Source organism: Lissotriton vulgaris, chromosome 12 (assembly GCF_964263255.1).
Source record: "Lissotriton vulgaris chromosome 12, aLisVul1.2, whole genome shotgun sequence".
Lineage (NCBI taxonomy): Eukaryota > Metazoa > Chordata > Amphibia > Caudata > Salamandridae > Lissotriton > Lissotriton vulgaris.
Window position 1 is genome coordinate 90,540,919 of NC_141700.1, and position 25,734 is coordinate 90,566,652.

At 46.4% G+C, this 25,734-nt stretch overlaps 1 protein-coding gene across 1 annotated transcript in view; it reads right to left on the reverse strand.

The window, feature by feature from the left end:
- TIMM44 (translocase of inner mitochondrial membrane 44) overlaps window positions 1–25,734 on the reverse strand; it is a 161,725-nt gene that overhangs the window by 22,653 nt on the left and 113,338 nt on the right. The window contains exon 12 of the mRNA XM_086947308.1: window positions 13,021–13,131. Within this exon, the coding sequence (XP_086803434.1) occupies window positions 13,021–13,131 (111 nt within the window). The remainder of the gene's footprint in view (window positions 1–13,020; window positions 13,132–25,734) is intronic.

Consider the following 25,734-nt stretch of genomic DNA (forward strand, 5'->3'; position numbering starts at 1 on the left):
CCAAGTGGACTTTCATCATGAACAAGATCCACACCAAGGCAGCCAACGCTAAGAACTCTTCAATGTCATACATCAATTTGCCAAACCCCCTAGCAAAGCCACAGACATCACACCGTCCCAGGAACTCTGCAACAAGCTCAGCTCCTACTTCCATCTGAAAATCAAGACCCTCTACGTCAACTTCAGCTAACAGACACCGGACACCACCCCACGCAGCACCACCACCGACAAAGAGCCGATCATCACCACCTGGAATCCTGCCACCGTCGAACACACCACTGTGACCATGAAGAACACCCACTGAGGAGCCCCCACGGACCCCTGCCCATCGCACATCTACCACAGGGCCGCCATCGCACCCTAACTTGGACACCCCATCAACGCCTCTTTTGAACCGGCATCTTCCCCGACGACTGGACGCGGGCAGAGATCAAACCTCTCCTCAAAAAGCCCACGGCAGACATGACAGACCTGAAAAACTAGCGTCCCATCTCTCTCATCCCCTTTGCTGCCAAAGTCACAGAGAGACTCGTAAACACCCAGCTGACCGCCTTTATTGAAGAAAACTCGATCCTAGGCGTTTCCCAGTCTGGATTCTGCAGCAACCACAGCACTGAGACAGCCTTCCTCGCTGCCACCGACAACATCTGCATGCTCCAAGACCAGGGGCACATCGCAGCCCTCATCCTACTAGACATCTCCCCAGCTTTCGACACCGTCTCTCATCGCACCCCCGCAGCCAGACTCCACGCAGGGATACGAGGAACCGCCCTCTCCAATCCTTCCTCTCTGGCAGAACCCAGAGGATCAGACTCCCTCTTTTCCTCTCCGAACCCACACAGATCAACTGTGGAGTTCCCCAGGATCATCACTCAGCCCCACGCTAATCAACATCTACATGGCCCCCTCGCCGCCATCGTCAGACAACACAGGCTCACATACTGTCTTACACCGACGACACCCAGCTCATCCTCTCCCTCATGAAGAACCCCGAAAAACACCAGACTCTGTTTCCAGGAAGGAATGAGAGACATGGCCACCTGGATGAAATGCAGCTGTCTAAAGCTCAACTCGTAGAAGACAGAGGTCCTCCTCCTCGGACCCTCTACCTCCACCTGGGACAACACCTGGTGGCCCTCTGCCCTCTGGAGTCCAGACAGGCCACGCACGGAACCTCAGCATCATCCTCGACTCCTCCCTCACCATGACCCGCCAGATCAACTCCATCGCCTCCACCAGGTTCAACTGCTTTCGGATCCTATGCGAGACCTTCAAATGGATCCCCCAGAATGCAGAAAAACCGTCACCCACACACTCATTATAAGCAGATTGGACTATGGCAACGCCCTCCACGCTAGAATCAACAGAAATCACCTACACAGGCTTCAGACCATCCAGAACGCCGCAGTCCTCGGAAACCTCGCGGCACGAACACATGACAACACCTGCGTAACGTCCACTGGCTCCCCGTCGAGAAAAGAGTCACCTTCAATTTGCTCACCCACGCCTACAAATCCCTTCACATCATCGGACCCAAATAACTCAACGAGAGAATCTCCTTCCACGTACCCAAGAGGAACCTTCGCTCAGCAGATCTCGCCCTCGCGGAGTACCCCCACATCTGCAGAGCCAGAGCAGGTGGAAGAGCCTTCTACGTCGCAGCCAAAGCATGGAACAAACTCCCAGTGAACATCAGACGCCCCCACACCCTCCACACCTTCAGGAAGAACCTCAAGACCTGGCTCTCAGACTGAACCAGAGCTGCACCCCCCAGCGCCTTGAGACCCTCACGGGGAGTTGCACGGGTTATAAACCCATGAGTGATTGATTAGCCTCCCTATTCTCGATATTGCCTGATCAAGTGTTTTCCTCACTATAATATTTTTGTCTTCGTTGGTTTATCTCCGCTGCTCTGTGCACATTGTAAGCTTACCCTCCCTTTTGTTGGTACTACCTTACCCTGTATTTCTTCTGAAATAGGTTATCATTGTTATTATTGCTCTGTTCTTTGTACGTGTGAAAAACGCTCCGATACCCGCCAGGGTCATGTTTGAGTTATTAAAAAAAAACTCAAAATAAAATTAAATAAAATAGTTAATCTTTAAGTATCAGGATCCCTATTAACGGCAGGTGGTGTCAAATCTAGGGAAAACAAATCCTTCTTAGAGAACAGCAGCAATTGCCTAATCATTGTTTGTGTGAACAACTTCTCTAAAGCAGTCACGGCGAGAACCCTATGTCTAGCAGCAAAACTATCCAATTTCAGAATTGAAGACATTTTTTGTGGAGGTGCTGTGCCATTCTCAGGGCTTTTTTTGTGATTGTTTTCACTTTTGATTCTCATTTGCTGAATTCCAATACTGACGTACCATCATGCGACTGAACAGGTTGGTAGTGTCTGCAAGAACAGCACAGAACAGGTAGAGAAAGCAGAGGAAGATTTTATGGACCTTGAGATACTAAGAGACATTCTCCTTTGCTCACAGATCTAACGCCAGAGTGGCGAGCAAGAAGCATACATGTTAATGCTTTCTTGTGGCCACACTGCACTTCATGACTGACACAAGCAACCACCAACATGAGTGTTAGGGACATAAGAGAGCACGGACAGTCTTTTTGTATACATAGTCTATCTCAAACACCGAAGCCTTTTCAGAGATTGCTGGTCAAGACATGTCATACTCACCACTGGATTTTTGCCTTTTCACGTCAACGCAGGGTATAGTAATGGATTGTGGGAATTGGAACTCTTATTGCACCAGTGAAAAAGGACCAGACAAGCAAGTGAATCCATGGCAAAATGTATGAAATTAACACTAAGGAAGATGATCATTGACATCCCAACTTTCAAAATCCAGCTATGGCTGTAAATAAGTGGGTGATCAATTGACGATTCAAAGCGGAATGACAAGTTGTTTCAGGATTTGAATCTATATGAGCTGAAAGTAAAGAAGTGCCAAGTGTCACTCTTGAGTCGGTCCTCCGAGGAATTGACAGTTATGGCTTCCACTAAGTGAGCGTCAGCGCTAAAAGCTTGACGCTGCTTTTATCAATCCTATTGAGGGTTGTTGAGTGCTAGTCGTGCAATCAACCACACGAAGAATTAAGCTTATATTCATCTTTTGTTCTGAATACATATTTGGCCAAATATTCTTCTTAACTGCATAAAAAGCAAATGCATTATGCAAAACAATCAAGGCTCTCATTTCTTAAGGCATTTCCGATCAAATCAGATTCACAGCCTTTCTGTTTGGCTATTTGTTCTTTTAAGGATAACTGAACGATCTACATGTTTTAGTCAAGCCTAATAAATCTAAAAAAATGCCAACTGTGGATGCTTCACACAAAGTAAAGTAGCAAACTTAAAAAGAGGCCAATGGTGGCTCTAGAATAAATACAGATACTGCAGCTAAAAGCTCCTATTCTGTTTTTAAAAAATGTTTATTCTATGATCTTCAAGGTTAAAAGCGTTGGGGTTAAGAGCAGCAAGGAGCATCTTACTTGGGAATAACCCACTGTCGTACCTATTCCCTGAAGTGGTTTTTATGAGATTAAACTGTAGCTATCTTCATATAAGAGTTAAATCCAATGAGAGAACTCAGAAGAAAAACACCAGCTATGCACTATCCAGTGTCCTTCAAAGGGGGTGTGATCAAAAGACAAAGTCATAATCTGATCTAGAAATGAGGATTCAAACCAAAGCAATAAGTGAAAACATTGGAAGAAAGAAGCTTTTGAATTTATGTTGCGGTTTAATCAATTAATTTTCCTGCACCCACAAAGAGGTCATTTGGGTTTCCCTACTTTGTTTCAATTCTATATTTCACTTTCTCATTTACGGTTACATTGTTTGGAAATGTGCTTCTGCAACTAGCACAGGTCACAGATATTTCAAATGATAGATATAAACATTCAATATCAAAAGAGCTGGTATACTACATATTTTGTTTTTTTTGGCAGTGTCATTGATACATCACCTACAGAAATGGTGGCTTCAAATCCTATGTCTGCCAGCCTGGAGGTAAACCCCTTTATATTGGCACCAAAACAGGATTTCAGATTTATCATTCCAAGGTAGTTATAGAAAGTGGCATCTGTGCTTGCAGTGTCTCAGATCTGCAGATGGACTACAGTCACCGCCATGGCAGCCCAAATGCATGGAATAAATGGAAAATGTAGTCTGTCGCTCACAACTGGAGAATGTCTGCACCATCATCAAGTGAAGCCTATGTCTAGGGGAAGCAGTGTGAGTACCGGTCCCCACTGATGTGAGTATAGGAACAAAAGGAAAGGTTACCGTAGTATCCCTCTAAAGCTGGACTTGCTGTAAGGAGGTCAAAGCTAGTTGACAAGGTGGGACACCAGTTATTTTTCCAACGTGGTACCTTGAAAATGTGAGCATGAGGCTGACTTTGCTGCAGCAGGCCTCTAACGCAAGTGATGGGGACACCTAAGGTATGGAGAGACGGACAGGTGAACCCTACTCACAACTGGAACCAGGGTAATAAGCTATGTAAAAGGAAACAACGGTTCCTGTGGACTAATATAACTGATAAAAGTAATACAATTTGTGCAATCGCAATAAAAAGAGGGTGGAGTAATGTCAGAGGGTGCAGCCTTGTGAAATAGTGAAGTGCCACAAGTGAGATGTGAAGGAGTGGTACTCTCATGAGGACCCGTCCGGGTTCTCAATGTGAGGATGGCTGGCCCTTGGGCATGTGGTTTGGCCGGCAGGCTCTTTATATCCTCTTGCTACAGCCATAGCGATATGGTGAATCCCTGGTAAGTTCTGGAAACAGTGACAATGCACTGTATGAATCCGGCCAGGTCTCCCCCCTCCTGCCGCTCAGCTCCACCGGAGTGCCAGCACCTCTCCCCATTGCTGCCGCACCACCGCGAGTTCAATCCTGCTCTGCCTCTTGGCAAGTGTCTTTGTTTTGTGCTTTAGTGCTTGTATTCTGTAACTTGTAAATTACGGTTCTGCTTTTGCCCTCGTTTTGCCTCTTTCTTCCCTTGCGTCCAGCTCTCTCCCCCCTCCCTCTTTTCCTTCTGTATTCCTTGCCCGTCTCCCGCCGCTGCTCCCCTGCGACCACGCCCCCTCAGCGCCCCGCTCCCGCCTCCCAGCTGATCCTCCCTCCCTCTTCGCCTTAAATGCCGGCCGCTGCGCGGCAGTAAGAGCAACCCCTGACCCTCACAGGCCAGGTCGCCCACTCCTGCCGCTCAGCTCCACCGGAGTGCCAGCACCTCTCCCCATTGCTGCCGCACCACCGTGAGTTCAATTCTGCTCTGCCTCTTGGCAAGTGTCTCCGTTTTGTGCTTTTGTGCTTGTATTCTGTAACTTGTAAATTACGGTTCTGCTTTTGCCCTCGTTTTGCCTCTTTCTTCCACACCTCCGAACTCCACTGGACCGACCACCGCCGCATCCATTTCACCTTCAAGAAACCCACCACACACCACCGCACACAACAGCTGTGCCGCCGCTACTGGAGCAAAGTCACCGAAGACCAGCTGACCACCACCCTCACCCAGAACCCACCCACCGACCCAGACGCCGCCACCCGCAACCTCAGACAGTGGATCGACGACTGCGCTAACACCCTCGCACCGCTCAAGAAACCCTCCAACAGCCACACCAGCAAATAAGCCACCTGGTCCACCGAAGAGCTCCAGACCTCCAAACATACAAGTCAGCCAAGAAATCTTCCTTCAAAGCCCGCCTGGACAACAACGCACACGACAACAAAGAGCTCTTCAGCATAGAGAAGGAACGCTCCAATACCAGCGCCAACACCAACGACATCCCTCCCTCACAAGATCTGTGCGACTCCCTGGCCACCTTCTTCCACCGCAAGATCGCTGACATCCACGACAGTTTCAACACCGCGGCTGCCCCGACTACGTCAGACTCCACCCCCCTGCGAATACCACCCGACCCAACAGCCTGAAGTCCAACGTCAACAAAACAAGTAAGGTCATGAACTCCATCCACTCATGATCACCTTCAGACCCCTGCCCACACCACGTTTTTAACAAAGCAGATGCAACCATCGCACTCCAATTACGGAAGGTCATCAACATCTCCTTTGAGACAGTGACATTCCCAGAAAGCTGGAAGAACGCCAAAATCAGCGCTCTCCTCAAGAAACCCAAGGCGGACCCCAAGGACGTCAAGAACCTCCGGCCCATCTCCCAGCTCCCTTTCCCAGTGAAAGTCATCGAGAAAATCGACAACATGCAACTGGCTCGCCACCTCGAGGACAACAACACCTAAGACCCGTCCCAGTCCAGATTCAGACGAAACTACAGCACTGAGACAGCCCTCATCGCCGCCACAGACATCAGGCGCCAACTAGACAACGGGGAAACATCAGCCTTCATCTTCCTGGACCTGTCAGCAGCCTTCGACACGGTCTGCCACCGCATACTAAAGACACGCCTCCAAGAAGCCATAATCCAAGAAAAGGCCCTGGACTGGACCATATCCTTCCTCTCCGGCAGACCCCAGAGCGTACGCCTACATCCGTTCCGGTCCGAATCCACCAACATCATTTGCGGCGTACCCAAGGCTCATCCCTCAGCCCGACACTGTTGAATGTCTACATAACCTAAACATCATCTCCTACGCCGACGACACCCAGCTCATCCTTTCTCTCACCAAGGACCCGCTCACCGCCAAAACCAACCTCCACGAGGGAATGAAGGCCGTTGCCCTTTGGATGAGGAGCAGCCGTCTGAAACTTAACTCGGACGAGACGGAGGTTTTCATCCTCGGCCCCAACCCCCTCTGCCTGGGACGACTCCTGGTGGCCAACCGCACAGGGAACAGCACCCACACCACCAACCATGCACGCAACCTAGGATTCATCCTCGACTCCTCCCTCTCCATGTTGAAACAGGACAACGCCATCTCCTCCTCCTGTTACAACACCCTCCTCTTGCTCCGAAGGATCTATAAGTGGATCCCGACCGAAACAAGGAGAACGGTGACACAGGCCCTCATCAGCAGCAGGCTGGACTGCGGCAACGCACTCTATGCAGGAATCCCGGCCAAACACCTACGACGACTACAACGCATCCAAAACACCTCCGCCCGACTGATCCTCAACGTCCCCCGTTGCAGCCACATCACCCCCCACCTCAGAGACCTACACTGGCTTCCCGTCAAGAGAATCACCTTCAAGCTCCTCACCACGCAGAGAAAGCCCTCCACAACACCGGTCCAGCCTACCTGAACAGCAGACTCAGCTTCCACACCCCCACCCGCCAGCTCCGCTCTGCCAGCCTCGCCCTCGCAACCATCCCCGACATACAGCGAACGACCTCCGGCGACAGATCCTTCTCCTTCCTTGCCGCCAAGACCTGGAACACTCTCCCCACGCACCTGCGGCAGACCCAAGACCTGCTCACCTTCAGAAGACTCCTCAAGACCTGGCTCTTCAAGCAGTAGTGGCACCCCCTCCCCTTAGCGCCTTGAGACCCTCACAGGTAAGTAGTGCGCTTTACAAATTTTTTGATTGATTGATTTAGTGCGCAAAGAATCACAGCATCTGTTTCCATAAAGCTGCGTGAGTCAGCTTAACGGCGGTACAATGACCATAACTTACCAGGGACTCACCATGTGAGTACCACCCCTTCACATCTCACTTTTGGCACTTCACTATTTCACAAGGCTGCGCCTTTAGCAAATCAGATGTCCCTGCACCTTTAGTCCTGAGGAGACCCCGCATTGATAGAGGGCCGAAACGTTGTCGACAAGCTGAAAGAGTGAACCACTGCCCAGTGCGTATTATTATATATAGTTGCTGCCTCATAAAGAAAATACGAGAATGGTCGCCTTCCAAGATTTGTGGAAATCTTTTATAAAGATACACACTTTGTCACTTAAAATTAGGTTCCATTTTTACTCTGGGACGCAATGCACACATATTTGTTTTTTTGTACCGTTGTTTTCTTTTACATAACCTAAGGTATAGAGGCATCTGACCAAGAGAAAGAGCTGGTTCTCTTGTGCCCGAAATAATTCACAGATAGCCACTCAAAATCCTTTAGGAAATAAAATGACAGAACATGTCTTGTATGGGTATTCCAATGGGGAGACAATGGGTGCCAAGCGGGTTCCCAACATTCCCAGCCTAGGGACAGGATGTGGCGCAGTGGCCGGAGCCGCTGACTCAGGAGTTGGGGATCCGGGTTCGAATCTCGGTGCAACATCCTGTGATTCTGGTATAATCAATTAATCTACCTATGTACTGGATCCCCGCATGGGTGCTGAGCCATACTAAATAAATCTACAAACCCACTGAAAGGGCTCCCATTATTCCCACCCACCCAAATCATAATCCTGAAATGGAAAACCAGAATACCAGGTTTAATAACAGAACCAGATCCAAAGACTGAAGTGGCCAGGCCCTCCATTTAACAGCATCCGTTGTGTCAATCAGGGGTTGTAAAGGCTATTGCTGCTTTGTTCTTTGGTGCACCAGGCTCTGCCTCTTGCCATCTGTCCTGAAGGCATTGGTGTGAATAGAAAACAGGCTAAGGAGTTACTCTTTCTTGTCTATTAGCCACTCAGCAGCAAATCGAATCTGTTGAGGTGCTATGGGTGGGACAAGTTTACAATGATCTACTAGTGACTCAGGATTTAAATGCCAGAAGAGACAGATGCTTTAGCTGGCTACTGCAAATAGACATCAGGTTGGCAAGTAACAGCAGAAGCAACCACCCAGGGACTGCAAACAACTGAAACAACACTTGGCAGTGAAAACACTTCTGCTAGAAAGAACCATATGGGGACAGAAACGCCATTTGATTTACCCGCGTTAATCCTTTGTAGCATTGCAGAAACCTCAAAATGCAAGCCACACTCCCCCTTTAGAGAATTATCTTAAAATACTGCTGTAAATAAAACCTGAATTGAAAGGGATATTGGGCCTCTGTAAGTGAGCCAACAAAAGTTGTAGCCCTAAATGGAAGAAGCATAAATCTCAATGTCCGCACGGTCGCAATGCAGTGAGCAACACACACTCCAGGCTCCAAAAGCAGGTAACCATGCTGCATTCAGGCTAGGTGGCATGTAACACCAGGAAGGACGAAGTATTATGCGTACAGGAAAAAAATGGAACACCCTTGAATGCTAGAATATTTATTGACTAGCTAACGTTGGTTGTCTTACAAATACTAGAGTTAGGTGCATGATACTGGTGAGTGTCCACAGATCAGATGGTAAAGAACTTTGATTGGTCGAAGAAGCTGCCAAACCATGTGTAAAGAATGGGTTTCACGCTCCCTAGAGGAAAGCACCTGATAAACATATGTTTGTGTGTGCAAAGGTCAGCTACCCGGCCCAATAGGAAAGGAGTTCTCACCCTAAAGGTATATGTTTCAGTCTATTCACTGTGCAGTGTTATTGTTATTGTTATTGTTAACTTAGGTTTCTATAGCGCCAACTCACCTACAGGTCTCTAGGCGCTCAAGACCGATGACAAACAGCAATGATTGAGAACGTAAGAGAGACAGAAAAGGCCTATAATGTAACTTATTTGGATGGGCCAAATGCCTCCCTAAATAGAAGAGTTTTTAACAGCTTCCTGAAACGCAGGAGATTCGCTTCTCTCCGAAGTGAATCTGGTAATTTATTCCATATCTGTGGAACCAGAACCGAAAAAGATCTCCCTCCTTTGGTTTTTAGCTTGTAACGAGGGCAGATCAGTAGCTGGGAATCAGCAGACCTCAAGACTCGCTTGGAGGGTATAAACCTCCAAGCGTTCTTTAATATAGGCAGGGGCTTGCCCATAGATAGCCTTATGGGCCGTGCACAAGCTCTTAAACTCCACCCTCTGCTCAATAGGGAGCCAATGTAGCTTGAGCAGTAGAGGAGAAGCATGGAATCTTCTAGGTAGCCTGATGTTCAGACGCGCCGCATCATTCAGTACCACCTGCAATCTATTGGTCAGGATTTTAGGCAGACCTAAATAACATGCGTTCCCATAATCCAGCCTCGAGACGATGGAGGCAGAGACAACCATACGGAGTGCGGAAAAGGAGAGAAGAGGGGCCAACTAACGCAGCTGTCTGATCAAACCAGTACACATCCCTACTACTGAGGAAATCTGACTGGCCATTGACAACTCATTGTCAATCTTAATACCGAGACTTTTTACTTTATCACACGGTATTGGTGAGGGACCTAGTTCCTGGGGCCAATATAGGTCACTCCAGGGTGAGGCTACGGTCGAAACCACCAGAACCTCCGTTTTTTCCGGGTTTATTTTCAACAGGTTTGCAGTCATCCAGCCAACCGTATGTCTGAGAATGTTCTGGGCATTAGTCTGCGCCAGAACCGTGTTGTCAACACTCAGTAGCAACTGGGTGTCGTCAGCGTAATTAAACACATGACAGCCCATGTTAACTAGAGAGTCAATCAACGGTTAGAGGTAGAGGTTGAATAGTAGTGGGGATAATGCGGAGCCCTGAGGGACTCCGCACTCCAAAATACCCACCTCGGAGATAGAATCCCCCAGTTGAATCCTCGGCGTCCTGCCCGTCAGGAAGGATTGGAGCCATTGATGGGCCAAACTCCTTATCCCAAAAGTGGCCAGTCTGTCCAGTAGCAGGGAATGGTTGACAGTATCGAGCGCCGCCGATAGATCTAGGAGTATCAGGGCGCTCGGTTTCTTACTGTCAGCCATACCGCTCAGCTCATCCAGCACCGAGAGCATCACCAACTCGGTTCTGTGGTGTGCACGAAACCCTGCCTGACGCTCCTGGAGTAGATGATGTGACTCCAGGAATAAGGAAAGGGACTTCAGCACATGTTGCTCCAAAACCTTGGACAGAAAAGGCAGTTGGGATATCGGCCTGTAGTTTTTTAAAATAGCCGGGTCCGCTCCAGACTTCTTTAACAGAGGCTTAACACGTGCCTCCTTGAGACTCGATGGTAAATGGCCAGTCTCCATTGAGCTGTTGAGAAGGGAGATAACATGGTCTTCTAAGATAGGACGCGCCAGACGAAAAACCCTAGGGGGACACGGGTCCGCCGGGGAGCCTGACTTGGTTTTGTTCATAAGCTGCTCAAGACTTAGAGAGTCTATCTCGGGAAACCTTGAAATAGAAGCTTCCGAGGGAATTTGAGCTTCCTGTGAAGGAAAAGGGCCCTTCAGGGCGCTGTTCTTAATCTCAGAAAGGATAATCTCCACCTTCTCAAGATAAAAGCTTTGAAAACTATCAACATTTATTGTTGTTTCCATCATTTCTGTTTTTTTACTCAACTCAGTTAAGATTGTAAACGTTTCCTTCTGAATGTTATCGGCCTGATTTATACGGGTTTCATAAAATTCTGCTTTTGTTGCCATAATCAGTTTTTTATATGAATTAAGTGAGATTTTATATTGTTCCCGATCTATCCCGTCTTTTGTTCTCCTCCAAGTCCTTTCTAGAAGGCAGAGTTTCTTTTTGTGGTCCCTCAGAAGCGGGGTGAACCATGGAGCACCTTTTCCTACTACTTTTGCTTTTTGTAGTCTCTCAGGTGCTATCTGGTCGATCGCCTGACTCAGATTCCGCGTTATGTCCTTATAGTCCTGTTCTAAATCCCCACTAGAAGCTAATGATTGGACACGATCAGGAAGACTACTGATCAAGTATTGTGAATCAACTTTTTCCACTGCTGGACTTTTTTCAGTTTGAGGTTTTTGGGACGGATAACCTACAATTGGGATCTCACAGTTCACCAAGTGATGGTCCGACCAGATACAGGGTACAATGTCCACAAGGTTTACCTTTGGGTCTGAAGTCCAAATAAGATCCAGGGTGTGCCCCTTAACATGTGTGGGGTCATCTACAAGCTGTCTAATACCGAGTGAGGACATAGTATTCTCCAGGTGTCGAGTTGGCGGGTCTTTCTGGGCTTTATCCCAATGCATGTTAAAATCCCCAGTTACCACAATTTTTTGGTATCTTGTACGTAAATCAGACATAATAGGGGCAAATAAGTCTTTAAATGCTGAGGTGGAGTTTGGAGGGCGGTAAACTGTAAAAATCACTAGACATGAATTATTCAGAGTGATCTTCACTCCAAGTATGTCGGGTAGTTCTACGGTCTCGGCCGCTATTTTAACATCCTTTAGGTCCTTTTTTTAAACAGAATTGTTACCCCCCCACCCCAGGCTTTGTCCGCACGACTGTGCCATACCACATCATAATCGTTGGGAAGGGCAGCTATAATGTCAGGCAGGGAATTTTCGCCCAACCATGTCTCCGTGAGAGTTAAAACATCAATGTCCTCATCTTGAAGAAGAGTGAAAATTTCAAGTTGGTGCTTTTGCAGTGACCTTGTGTTAGGATGGTTCAGTGCCAGCTGCTACCCGTGTGAATGCGTGTCACACCCAAGGGAGTAGGGGTCAGCCCCAGTAGGAACTGTAGCCACAGCTAACCTGCAGAATAGAGCACCACAAAAAGACAGTTCGTACTCCGAGAAATGGTGAGCACCTCATAAAACAGACAGGACTTCCTGTGAAACCAGCGCCACAATTCACCATCACTGTAAAAAGGACCAAGCGGGCCAAGTGACAACCTCCTACTCCCATGGATAGCAGTTCTTAACCCACAGAACCTCTACTAATATTGTGAGGTCACTCTCCAAGGAACAGACAACTGAACACCCCTGTTAACAGAAGAGGCGTCCGCGATGGCACTGCACCCCTGACCACTATGAAACCATAAGACGACTTCCAAAAAGAGAGGGAAGATATAGGTCAAGTTGGAACAATTTCTCAAGGTATAGTGGATTATTGTGCCTTTGAAACCAAAGAGGAGAAAAGCAACATTTAGAAGATTATTTTCTTTATTGGTAAACAAAATGACTGATACATTTATTGAGCACTGAATGATTACTTTATACAAATTAAATTTCAAACTGTTAACTTAAAAAATTTCGATAATCCTCTTAATGCCAAGCAAGCTCATGGATTTTATCAGCTGTTTTCACACGGCGCACTTCATCAATGACACGAGAGGTTCACTTACCGGATCCCCTTCCACCACTTCGCCTTTCTGATTCCTAATCACCATCACGACCTGGGCCTGGAAGGTGATGATCAGCACAGGGCCCTGCTCCATCATCTTCCCCATCGCCAACTAGACAGGGAAGCAACAGAAATGATGCATCCAGTTACACCTTCCACCCTAGGGACAACACCGTCAGTTCTCACAACAAGATTAATTTCAATTTATCTCGAAAGTTTTATACAGAGCATACAAGGTCAGATTCAGAGCAGCATACAGCGGGAAATGTAGAATACGAATGAGTGCAGTAATATGGACCCCACATGGGATGCAGTTCTGTAGATTAGCAAATGAAAAAGTATGTACGGATAGGAGTGTATATTGTATGTCAAACAATTAAGACAATTCCTGCTGTTAAGGAGCCTTTCAAGTCATATCTTTCCACGGGCACCGGGCAGCTGTTGTGACAGTTGGATTACGGCATCACCTGTGAACAGGTCTCCACTATATAACAGCCTCTACCATTTACCATTCTCAAGTCGGAAGTTTTGGGGATTGCAGTATATGCCTCTTTGAAGGCATACATATTGGAATATGTTTCCACCATTACAACATTGGAGTCCAGAGGCACTTACCAGACGTATCTACATAGAAATACTAAGACGGACTTCTCGACTGTGAGGTGGATACATTTACATTCCACATGGCTAGAATTATGTAGCTTGGGCAGCTTGATAACCCCCCACTCACCTCAAAACAAATAAAGGGGTGGTCCTGATGAAGGTGGATACAAATAGAAAATCCCACCGAAACGTGCGTTGACCTGGTAGTACCTTTCCCAACTCACAACACTACAACAGATTTTTCAGTCATATTGTCAACCTTCATACCAGCAGTAGAAGGCCGACCTTAACGCGGTCGTTACACCGCAATAGCTTCACAACAGGGTGATTACAACGCAAGTCGTTACAATGACTTGCGCTGGATGGCGCTATAAACTAAGGAATAGTATAATTTATTATTCCAACACCTTCCCTACTGTTGCGTAGGCTGGAGTCCAGCACCCTCTAGCGCAAGTCGTTGTAACGTCTTGCGTTGTAACAAAGGGGATGTTAAATACTACGTCGTGAATGTATGCAATGTAACGTCACACATTCCCAGCAGTATTTGTGGTTCATTGGGAAGGTTATATATGAGATAAGAGCATGACAGTAGTTTAGTGTGCATGAGGTGAGAATGGTCAAGTGTGGTTGAGTATATAGGGGATAGGTTTTGTCTGTATTAAGAGACAGGTCTTTTTACTGTCTGTTTTTTTGTTACTTGTTTCTTAGTTAATCTGACATATTTGTAATACTATATATATGTCACTAGGTGAAGACAATACATGATAGTATCCTTGGTACTTATAAAATGTCATAACCTTTTAAATCATGTAATTTTGTATCATCAAATGAAATATGAAAAAATAAATTTTTGTATAAACATGCCAATATGTTTTTATGAATAATTGAAACACATATAAAAAATGTACAAGTCTATGATCTAGTTAGTTCTGGTTAGCCCATGGAGCCTACACAGAAGCAATACAGGTCGTGTGGAAGTTTCTTTAGTTATGTATTGTCCCCCCCCTTCTCCCAGACAGAAAAGAAGTCATAGGGGGTACTTTTTGTTGTTAATGTCAAACTAAAAATATGTGCAGATAGGAGTGTATACTGTATGCCAAACAATTAAGACAATTCCTCCTAATAAGGAGCCTAACGAGTCCAGTCCCCTATAAAACAAGTATATTAATACTAACAAACCGTAAATAAGGTACTGCCTACCGTACAATATGCAGATACTGCAAGTAACCGAGGAATTCCTGTATTAAGTCATGTAATTCCGAGGCGGCTTTGATATTCTTATACTCAGCAGCAGGAGTATTTTTTCCTTTTAAGACCGAGTGAAATAATCAATCCTCCACAACCCTGATTTAAAGCCTACATCTCACTGTCTTTTTTATGAACGACACTATTGTTACAAGTATAAAGAAATACGGTGAAATATGTACTAGAAAAATAAAAATACCATAGTGAACCTTGTAAGTCTTTGCTAAATACTTTTAAATATTTTAAAATGCCACTTCCAAAAGCTGTTGTAGTACAGAATGCTTATAAGATGCCTATATTCCCAATTTCCTGTAAGGATTCCGGCATTGAAATAAATACGCGCATGCCATAAATGTCTCCATACCAGCTAAAGATGGTACATTTGGGACAAAGCAGTTATTAAGAAAGATCTGAAAACGTACTCATCAATTTCATTGTTAAACAGCATTTTTAATTATGTTCTGGTGGGTGTGGCTGGAGACATTACAGCTTTATTCTAATTTAACTTAAGTGTCACTTTATGATTATACAGCAGTAGTGATGTCACAACTAGAATGTATCAGGAATTTTAGAAATAGAATTTTAGGCAATGTTTACAGGTTTCTATCTCCAACACATACTATTCATCCAATTAGGGCACACTGAGGTCTGGGTAGGGCTCGTCCCTCTTGAGTAAAAGAGGTCATATGAAGAGGAGAGCTCAATAGCATTAGTAGGAGGCAATTGGGAGAAGGTCGTGTCAATTGAAAAGTATGTTTATCGACTCTTTTTAAGGAGGAAAAGACCGGACTAGGGTGACTTAAAGGGGGAAAATGGAGTTTCAGACTTTGGGTGCTTTTTGTAAAAAAGAATAATTTAGCATTTCACACACTTCTTCTGAAGAGTCTCTATCAATCAAAAAAATGTAGAGAAACGAGATCACCAGAAGAAGTGTGTCAAATCTATGAAGTTAGAGACCACCCTGAAATCTTCAGTTTCAATGCCAGGTAATGAAAAAAGTCAGAGCATACAATTTTGAGAATAAGACAAGTTAATTTTCCAAAAGGGTCCAAAGGCTCCAGGGTGCCTTCCCCCATTATTGAGGAGTCTCATACCGCCTCTACTGCCGCTGAGGCGGCTACTCCCTCAGGGCCGCAGTCTGGGTGCATCCTACGCGGGGTCCCGGGCTGCCACATACAGACTTCAATCCAAAGGCAATTTTGCTTTGTGGGGCAACACATAGCCCTCAGCAAGGCTCCGGCCATTTCTGCAATGTTTGCTAGTCCCTTTGGCGCTACCGGTATCTCAAGGTGGGCTTCAGGTTATACTGCTCTAGGACCTTTCAGACGACAGGAGCACAGCCACCACCATTGCCCGTCAGGTCACGCCCCCAAGAAAAGTTAATCTGAATGAACACCTGCTCATTAAAGAAAGCAAACTCTTAGAACTGCATATTTGGGCGATATGACGGGCCCCTTTGTGAAGAGTAACTTTGACGGAAGAAAGGAGGATGCTGGAATTCCAGAAAGAACAGTGTTGCCGTAATCTAGAGAGACCCCTGTATTGTTCAGGAACTGAGTGTTTAATGTCACAGATAAATTTGCCCAGGCAACTGTCAATTTTAAGGAGATTAAGTATAATACAACCAGGAGATATTGAGCTACCCGTAATGGTCAGTTCAGATTTCCAAGAAGTTCTTAGATACCAGGCCTTTCGAATCGGGGAGGTAGGATGATACGAGAAAAATTCCAATTCTGCTATGATTGAATTTTAAGTGGCAATTTTAAGAGGTCAACAGGATTGATTAGATGTTCTGAACTTGCGGAGTTAGAAATATCCACAGCCAAGTACCAACTGCATGCTTGTGATAAGAAAAATGCCATAATCCTCTATCACAACACCAGAGGGCGTGTGATATAGGTTGTTGAGTTCGGGTGGTAGGATGAAGCCTTGAGGGCCTCTTTGTAGAAGAAAAACCAGGTTTGAGAACAAGCAGGCTAGCCTGATCTGCCGTAAGGGGTTTGTGAGGTTGGATACAACCTCCCCCCCTCAGATCTGGTCTTGTATCACCATGATCTCTTACAATGTGTGCACAAGAATCCAGTTGTTGGCGCTATCAAAAGCCGCCAACATATCTAGTAGACTGAGAAGGTTTGGATCGCCATTACCAAGGAGCAGAACATCATAAATTTGCCGAATGGCTGTTTCATGTCTATTGCAGTTCTGGATCCCATGAGAATTTGTTCAAACGATTTTTGTAAGAATTAAGACTTTTATTACTGTAGTGCTTAAAGGAGGGCCAAACACGTGCTGAAAGTAGTTGGCGTCATCAGGGTCACTGGATGTACTGGCGTTGGTGTAAACGTTGTTGATAAGCCGACTCCCTGACAGTTTTCCTTGTCAAGCATGCGCCTGTCTTTAGAGTCTGCGGTCCACAATATTTCAGCAAAATGTGAAGAACATCTCATTTTCAACGCCTGCGGACCTACATACTTTTTGTCCCTTACACCACAAACTTCAGAAAACAAGAGATAACTGCAATACTTTATTATTAGCATTTCATAATAGTGAAGTATGAAACAGAGACCACCAACAGAATACAAGAACATGCAGGTGAAAACACACTGTAATATTTGAGTCTAGAAAAAAACACGCCAAACGCAAATAAAAAATAAAATCCGGTGATACCATACATCATAACTGAGCCTTAAATGGTAACATCAACCAGAAACATATATCTTGATAAAAAGCCTTCTTTTGTAAGTGCACGAACAGCAAAAAAAAAAAACTAATTCTAGATATTAATACATAATGTGCATTTCCACTTAAGGAGAATGTCAGCTTGCCCTCACACAGATGGAGTGTCCTTTCTTGGTACTCCACCAACAGGCTACTTTTTAAAACGAAACTTTAGTAACCGATGCCACCTTGAGGCTGGACTAGAAACTGCTTTACAAGCAGCTATTAATCACCCAGATCTGTGTAGACGAGTTTTTACTAACTAGAAATAACGCCTAATCTAGACATTTACAGAAATAATGGTTTAATCGTTGTATCTTATGAGAGAAATGAATTATTTTCCATATATATATATATATATATATATATATATATATATATATATATATATATATATATATATATATATATATATATATATATATATATTAGATAATATATATTTTCTGCCACACAAGGTGCCTGCTGAGGAAAGGCCCACAAACAGGTAGGTCAATAGCCAACATTCTTTATTGAGGATAGCGTTGCGAGGACACAGCACAAGCCACAAATATCCAGTCCAGCCCAACGCGTTTCGTGTATACCAACAATTCATCTGGGGCTCTGGGCTTGAAGAGAAGGCACAAGAAGTTATTCGGCACCACCTTTGAATCACATAAACCCCGCCTCTGTGGGCATGGCCACCGCTGTGGCTTATTGGTACTTGTAGTGTTGAGTGTTCCTTCAGTGAGTAACTTGTGCCTTAGCTTCCCAAATTAAATTAAAATCCAAGTGGATGGCGGCAAAGGGCTCCGTCTCACCGCAACAGCTTTAACTTCCTCAAAAACCGGCTCCTGTCCCATCACGCAACTACGCCGGTTGACGTCTCTGCCAGAAAGCTGAAAACAGCAATGGGGACTCATCCGCGGCTCAGGCAAGCCGCTTACATTCTGCCACACAAGGTGCCTGCTGAGGAAAGGCCGACGAACAGGTAGGTCAATAGCCAACATTCTTTATTGAGGATAGCGTTGCGAGGACACAGCACAAGCCACAAATATCCAGTCCAGCCCAACGCGTTTCGTGTATACCAACACTTATATAAATATATATATATATATATATATTCTTTTTTTTTTCTTGTGTGTGTTTTCAATTCAAGTAAATTGTTGAAATGTGCGTGCTCTGTCGGGAAAGCAATGCTCAAGACAATATTTTACTTTGTAACTTCTCGAAATTTCCTGCTGTAGCTTTGTATAGGTCATTCATTAGCACAACCGATCGTCGTATTCCTGAGTTACATAAAATGTTAGTTTGTTTCCTTAATTAGTTATGAATAGTTGCAAATGAAATTACAATAACATCCGCCTCACTTTCTACACACCCACCCGCCAGCTAAGATCGGCCAGCCTCGCCCTCGCCGCCGTACCACGCATTCGCAGAGCCACCGCGGGAGGAAGATCCTTCTCATACCTTGCGGCCAAGACATGGAACTCCCTCCCCATCCACCTTCGACTAACCCAGGACGATCTCTCCTTCAGGAAGCAATTCAAGATCTGGCTCTTCGAGCAGTAGCGGACCCCTCTCCCCAGCGCCTTGAGACCCTTCGGGGTGAGTAGCGCGCTATATAAAATCACTGATTGATTGATTGATTGATGCTGTTCGAAGGCAATCTGTCCTCAGATAATGAGGTAAATGAGGTTCTTGGGAGGGGTCGGAAGGTGAGGCAACGAGGCCGACCTTGGTGGGACCGGTGGAGGCTTCTCTGGTAGAGGAGGCAACGGAGGAGGTGTAGGCATCCTCGGACGCGGGCCTCTAGGCAACAGAGGAGGAGGTGGAACGGACTTCTTCGGAGTATAAACCTCCGAGTGCACCGATCCCGGTGATCCACCAACCTTCCTGGGCTGAGGGGAGCCCCCCACAGCCTCAGGCCGCTTAGTACGGGCATCCGGCACCGTCGACCGGTGTCCAGGAGTCGACTGCCGGTCCCTCGACGTTGAGCGGCCCTTCGGCGTCGACCGTCGCTTCCTCTTCGGCGTCGAGCGACTCGCGTGTCTCGACGTCGACCCGGACCATCTCGACGACGACCTCCTGTGTCTTGACGGCGACCGCTTGCGCCTCGACGGCGACCGCCTCGACGTCGTCTTGTGGTGTCTCGACGTCGACCGTGACGACGACGACGACCTCCTTCTCCTAGACGGGGCACGCCTCCGTCTCGCCGGCGAGTGCTTCTGCGTCGACGGCGGGCTCGACGACGAGGATCCCCTCGACGACGATGAAGGTTTGTGCCTGGAAGGCGATCGACGGTATTGCCTCGGCGGCGTGCGTCGACGCCGATCCTGTCGACGCCGATCGCTCGACGTCGACGCCGAAGACAGCGACGACGAGACCGTCTCAGCGTCCGACGGCGGTCTATGCAGGTCCCTCGACGTCGACGGTCGACGCTTTCTCGACCCAGAGCCCTGGGGAGAAGGGGAGCTGGCCTTGGACTTCCCCCTCGACGTCTTGGAGGGTGCCACCGACCCAGACGGAGAATGGGGACGTGTGCTGGGCTTCCTGCCCCCGGGGAGCCCCCCAGGGGCCTCAGCATGGGCAGAAGAAGCCCCTCCAGACCCACCTTGCGCCTTCTGTCTCCTTTCTTCTAGTCCCTGAAGCCTGATTTTCTTTCTGTCTTTCAGGGTCCTGCCAGAGAAACCCTGGCAGATCTCACACTCCTCAGGGATGTGGGAAGAGGGAAGGCCGAGGATACAGACCTCATGGGGATCTGTCTTGGCCTTCTTCCTGGAGCACTTTGGGCATTTATCAAATAATGCAGGCATTATTTCGACCCAGGAGTGCCAAAAAGTCAAGAAGAAAGCTGTAATGTACAGATAAAGTACACAAAAAACGATTTTAGTGCAAAACACCAACAAAAACCCTTGAATAGGGAGAGCTCAATGCTCCAGGGTACTGCTAGCAGGAGCCGGAAAAAAGAACTGAAAGTAAGGGAGACCTGCAAGGCATTCTGGGATACTGTGAAGTTCTGGAAAGTTCTCTTAAAGGCACAGTACCCTATTCTGAGACACATAATGGCAGCCTATGGGGCTTGTCTGTCCAGGTCTTCCTCTCTATCTCCCAGAGGGGTTTGTACTGAAGAAAATGAAAATCTGGACAGGCTTTGCTGTTTTGTGGATTTTTTTGGTGGAATTTCTAGCTGAAGTACTGGACAGTGTAGCCTGTTTGGGGCTGCATTATGTGTCTTTAAATTCTCTCTTAAGTGTCTATGCATTTCTGCATTTTTTGACACTGTAAGAGATTATTTTTGATTGCTCCGGGGTCCACGCACATGGGCGGGACTATTCACTAGATTATGATTATACAGAGAGATCCCCTACTACAGAAGTGAGTGATCTGCAAAGGAATGGAGAGTCCCCACAGAAATTAACATTTCATACACATGAAAAGAGCTGTGGCAAAGAGTCAAGCAGGCTTCATACGCGTGCACCTTTTCTACATATGCAACATAATTGCAAATTAGGACTGCAACCATAGCAAACTAAGATTACTAGAATGGCATTATTGTTTTTTTAAAGTATTTGTGTTTGCTTGAGTTTGTGAATGAATGAAGTAATATTAAAAATCGCGCAATACTTGTAGGTGTCTTCATGCTAAACGGATCAAGGCCAGGGCAGCCATCAGCCTAAGGGGATACCTTAGGTATCGCTTGGTAACTTCTTGTGAAAATACCCAGGTCTTCAGTGGTTTCCTGATTTGCTGCAAGATGGGTTGTGAGCAAAGTACAAGAGGCAGGGAACGCCACAGCTTCCCACCACAGTATATGAGAGTTCATCGGCCCCATTTTGCTCTGGTAATCCTTGGGATCATGACTCTAGGTCAGAGCTTGATCTGAGGTTCCTGCTGGGCATGTACCAGGAGAACCGATCCTTAAAAACAGACAGCCCGGCTCTGTATAGGGCCTTGTGGATTGTGTGTGTGAAAACTAGAAATGTAACAAAGGCTTCTATGAATTTTCGCTCATAAAAACTGCTAATCGTGAATTTTAATCAACAGTGGATATGTTATGGGCAGGGCCACTGGAATTATGAGTCAGGAAAGGGTTAAATTATGCAGCAGGGTTGAGTAAATTATGCGGCATGAAAAAGGCAATATATGCGGCATAATGTGGCCCTTTTTTATAGTATTACTTCATTATTTTTTACTTTTTATACTTGTTAGCACAGTCTGTGCATTGTGTGCACCTCACTAGCACCAGTCTAACACCCAAATACAGCGATAAGCAACAGAAAGTTGACCAGTCAACCTTTGCAAAAGGCCTTCCAGGACGCAGCAACTTGTCGCAGTGTTTTTAGTAACTTTTGAACCGTTTGACTAGAAACTATTTCTTTTTTTGTTAAAATGTGCAGATTATGCAGCAGATGATGGGCTGTGTGGCAAAGGCAACAAATCCATAACTATGAGAAAATCGCTGCGGCAGCCCAATCGCATAATTCCAGTGGCCCTGTTTATGGGACAGCTGAGCATTACAAGTTCCAGAACATATTTTGTGTAATAGTTCGTAATCAGACAGTGTATCTGTAGCGATCACCCTGGGGGACAGGGTCTGGAGAGGGCGGCTAGCGGTAGTTAGAAGAGGAGGTTACCGCATATCGCCACTAGAGGGAGTTCGGCGACTTCGGAACTACAATCCCCAGAGACCCATCAGACAGGGAAACGGAAGCGTAACGATTACAAAAGCCTTCGGAGGTAACGGCTCGGGGCTTGTCAATCAGGACCTTGAGCGTTGTTTGGACGGAGCCATGCCGGTTTAGTTTGAACGGAGAACAAGGTACTTGTAAGTCCTGCGCAGAACGGAGTCTGCTCCTGTATCTTCTCGAGACAGTTTCTTGCAACTTTGTAACTTTCAGCGAGTCCCCGCAATTGGTAAGACGGGCGGTCTCGCTCTAGCCAGTGGCGTTTGTGAGACCCGCGCAGGAGCGCGTAGTCGTCTCCGTCACTGTATTCTTCCTGGGTAATTCATTTGGAGCCTCGAGGCGTGCCGGTACCGGTACGCTTTTCCAGGAGATTCCCTTGCTGATTTTGTTTTATCATTCCTTGCTGATTTTGTCTTCATTCCGAACCAGGATTGTTATTTGCCAGACTGTCCTATAGACGTTTTGGTTCAACCGGATGAAGTATTGTTTCCTGTTTTATAATCCAAGGGGCTTTTTCAGCGATCCTGTTCCACTGCACAGTTAGTACCTTTTTAGTAGAGTACATCTTGTCATTATATATCCTGTACCGGTCTGGGGTTCTAATTGCTGGCTATTATTCTTTCCCCCTCTGCAGAATTCACCGGGGGTCCTAGAGACTGGCGAGAGAGTGGGTGGACGATATCCAGATATTCCTAGAAAGCCCATTGGGACATCTTACTTTGGTTTTATCCCCCTTTTTCCCGGGAGGCACTTACGCATAGTTGTGTTACCCTACACTGTGTGTGGTGCGTTCTGGAGACAAGGGGGACTGGTCATCCATCCATCGTTCCTGCTGACATCTCTCAGAGGTTAGTGGTAATTTCCATTGACGTCGTGACAGATTGACAAGCCCACGAAATTCGTCAGCCTGAGCGATGGATACTACTACAGTGTTGACCACTTTGTTGGAGAGCGTAAATGCGCTCCAGCAGGAGGTACATGCTGCGCGACAGGAGAATGTGGACCTTAGAACAGAAGTGAGTTCGTTAAGACGGGAGGTGGCGGGTATTTCTCGCAAAGGTAGGAGTTATATTAGGGAGGCAACACTTCCCTACTCAAAACCCGGATGGGACGGCCATGGGAGGTGGGTTCTTTACTTCGCAACCCTCTAATCCTTCACCTTTTAGTCCTGGTCCCACAGTTCATGTTATTCAGAATCCAGGTATACCATTGGCACCTCCCGAGCGATTCTATGGGGACACGAAGAAATTTGAAACTTTCCTAAATCAGTGTAGGCTCCATTTCCTTTGTAAACCCACCATTTTTGTGGATGATGCTTCTAAGACATCGTTCATGATGTCATACATGGGTGGAAATGCCGCTAGTTGGACTATTCCGTTGATGGAAAGGAATGACCCTGTGCTACACAACTTCCAGGATTTCTGTAGTGAAATGAGAAAGCTGTTTGACAGGAAAACCCACATGCTGTCGTTAGATCGTGAACTGATGACTCTTCGTCAAGGATCGCAGGATCTGTTGACATATATCACCACTTTCAATCGATTAATCGTAGAAACTGACTGGCCTCCTGAAAAACGCACGTCTTTGTTTTATCAGGGATTACGTGGGGAGTTAAAGGACGTACTCTCCCAAGTGGTACAATTACCCAAGACATGTGATGAATTGATAGACCTCACAGTCCAATTGGATCACCGAGTTCAAGACAGAAAAGGGGACAAGAATAGAGGAGAAGTGCGTTCGTATTTTCCGAAGCCTCGCCCTCCACCAGAGGACTACAACAAACCTGGGACGGGAGTAGAACCCATGCAAATCGGAGGAGTGAGGGGTCCATTGTCCCCTGAAGAACGAGAGAAAAGACGCCTGCAAAAGCTGTGTCATTATTGTGGGAAAAGCGGTCATTTTATAAAAGAATGTAGAGCTAGAGGAAGAACAGCTACTTCGGGTCCAAGTCCACGTAACCAAGTTGCAGCCATACAGGAGTCGGAAAACTGAAGAACCCAAGTACGGACGGGATCTCCGTCTTGGGTATGGAAAATGAAGAAAAGATCCCTTTGTACCTTGCAAATACCATGCAACCTTCTGTGGCTCATATGTGCATTACTGTGGCTTTGAAAATAACCGAGGACAGTACTTTCACAGTGTCGGCTTTATTGGATTCGGGAGCCACAGGAAATTTTATCGATCAGCAGTACGCCCGGAGGATGGGCATTCAAAAAGAGAAGAAAAAGATCCCTGAAATGGTGAAAGCCGTGGATGGTAAGGCCCTGACCTCTGGCCCAGTGTACTTTCACACAGAATCCCTAGTGATGTATGTTGGTGAGAATCATCAGGAAACCATACAATTTGACATCATCGACGCTCCACAATTTCGTCTAATTCTCGGGATGCCCTGGTTGACATTACATGATCCTGTTGTGAAATGGGCGGCACGTACGGTGTCTTTGACATCTCAGTACTGTCAAGAACATTGCTGCCTTCCGGAGGCGTCAGATGACCACAGCGAAACACAGGCCATTTTTCTTGCCCAAGGATGTGTCGAAGGAAGGTATTGTTGTGCTACTTCTCTGCCCAGTGAATACACGTCTTACATGGATGTCTTCGACAAAAAGAAAGCAACAAGTCTACCACCACACAGACCTTATGATTGCCGAATTGATCTCGTTCCCGGGGCCGAGATACCCTGCAGCCGTGTGTATGCTCTGACTGAGCCTGAGACGCGATACTTGAAGACATACTTGGAGGAACTCCTTGCTTCGGGGTTTATTCGCCATTCTACCTCCCCTGCTTCGTCTCCTCTCTTTTTCATCACGAAAAAGGACTGCGATGAACTACGAACTTGTATAGACTATAGGTCTATCAACAAAGTGACCATAAAGAACAGGTATCCTTTGCCCCTTATACCTGTACTTCTGGACCAGCTTCGAGGGGCTCAAGTGTTCACCAAATTGGATCTTCGTGGTGCTTATCACTTGGTACGGGTAAAGTCCGGTGACGAATGGAAAACGGCCTTCCGTACGAAGTTTGGCTTATACGAGTACCAAGTGATGCCTTTTGGGCTATGCAACGCCCCAGCTGCATTCCAGTACTTCATGGATGAAGTATTAAGAGGGCTGTTGGAAACGATCTGTATAGTATACATCGATGACATCCTGATATATTCTCGTAATATCGCAGAACATGTCTGCCACGTGAAAGCGGTGCTTGATCGTCTTCGTGTCCATTCCCTGTTTGCTAAGTTAGACAAGTGTCTATTCCATGTTGAAGAGGTGGCCTTTTTGGGATACGTCATCAATGCCCAGGGGTTCCAAATGGATATGAGCAAGGTAGAAGCAATAACCCAGTGGCCAGCCCCTATTCATGTGAAGTCTGTTCAGAGTTTTATGGGGTTTGCTAACTACTACCGACGGTTCATCAAGGATTTCTCTCGCATTCTTACTCCCATATCCAGATTGCTGAGAAAGAACGTAGCCTTTGAGTGGACT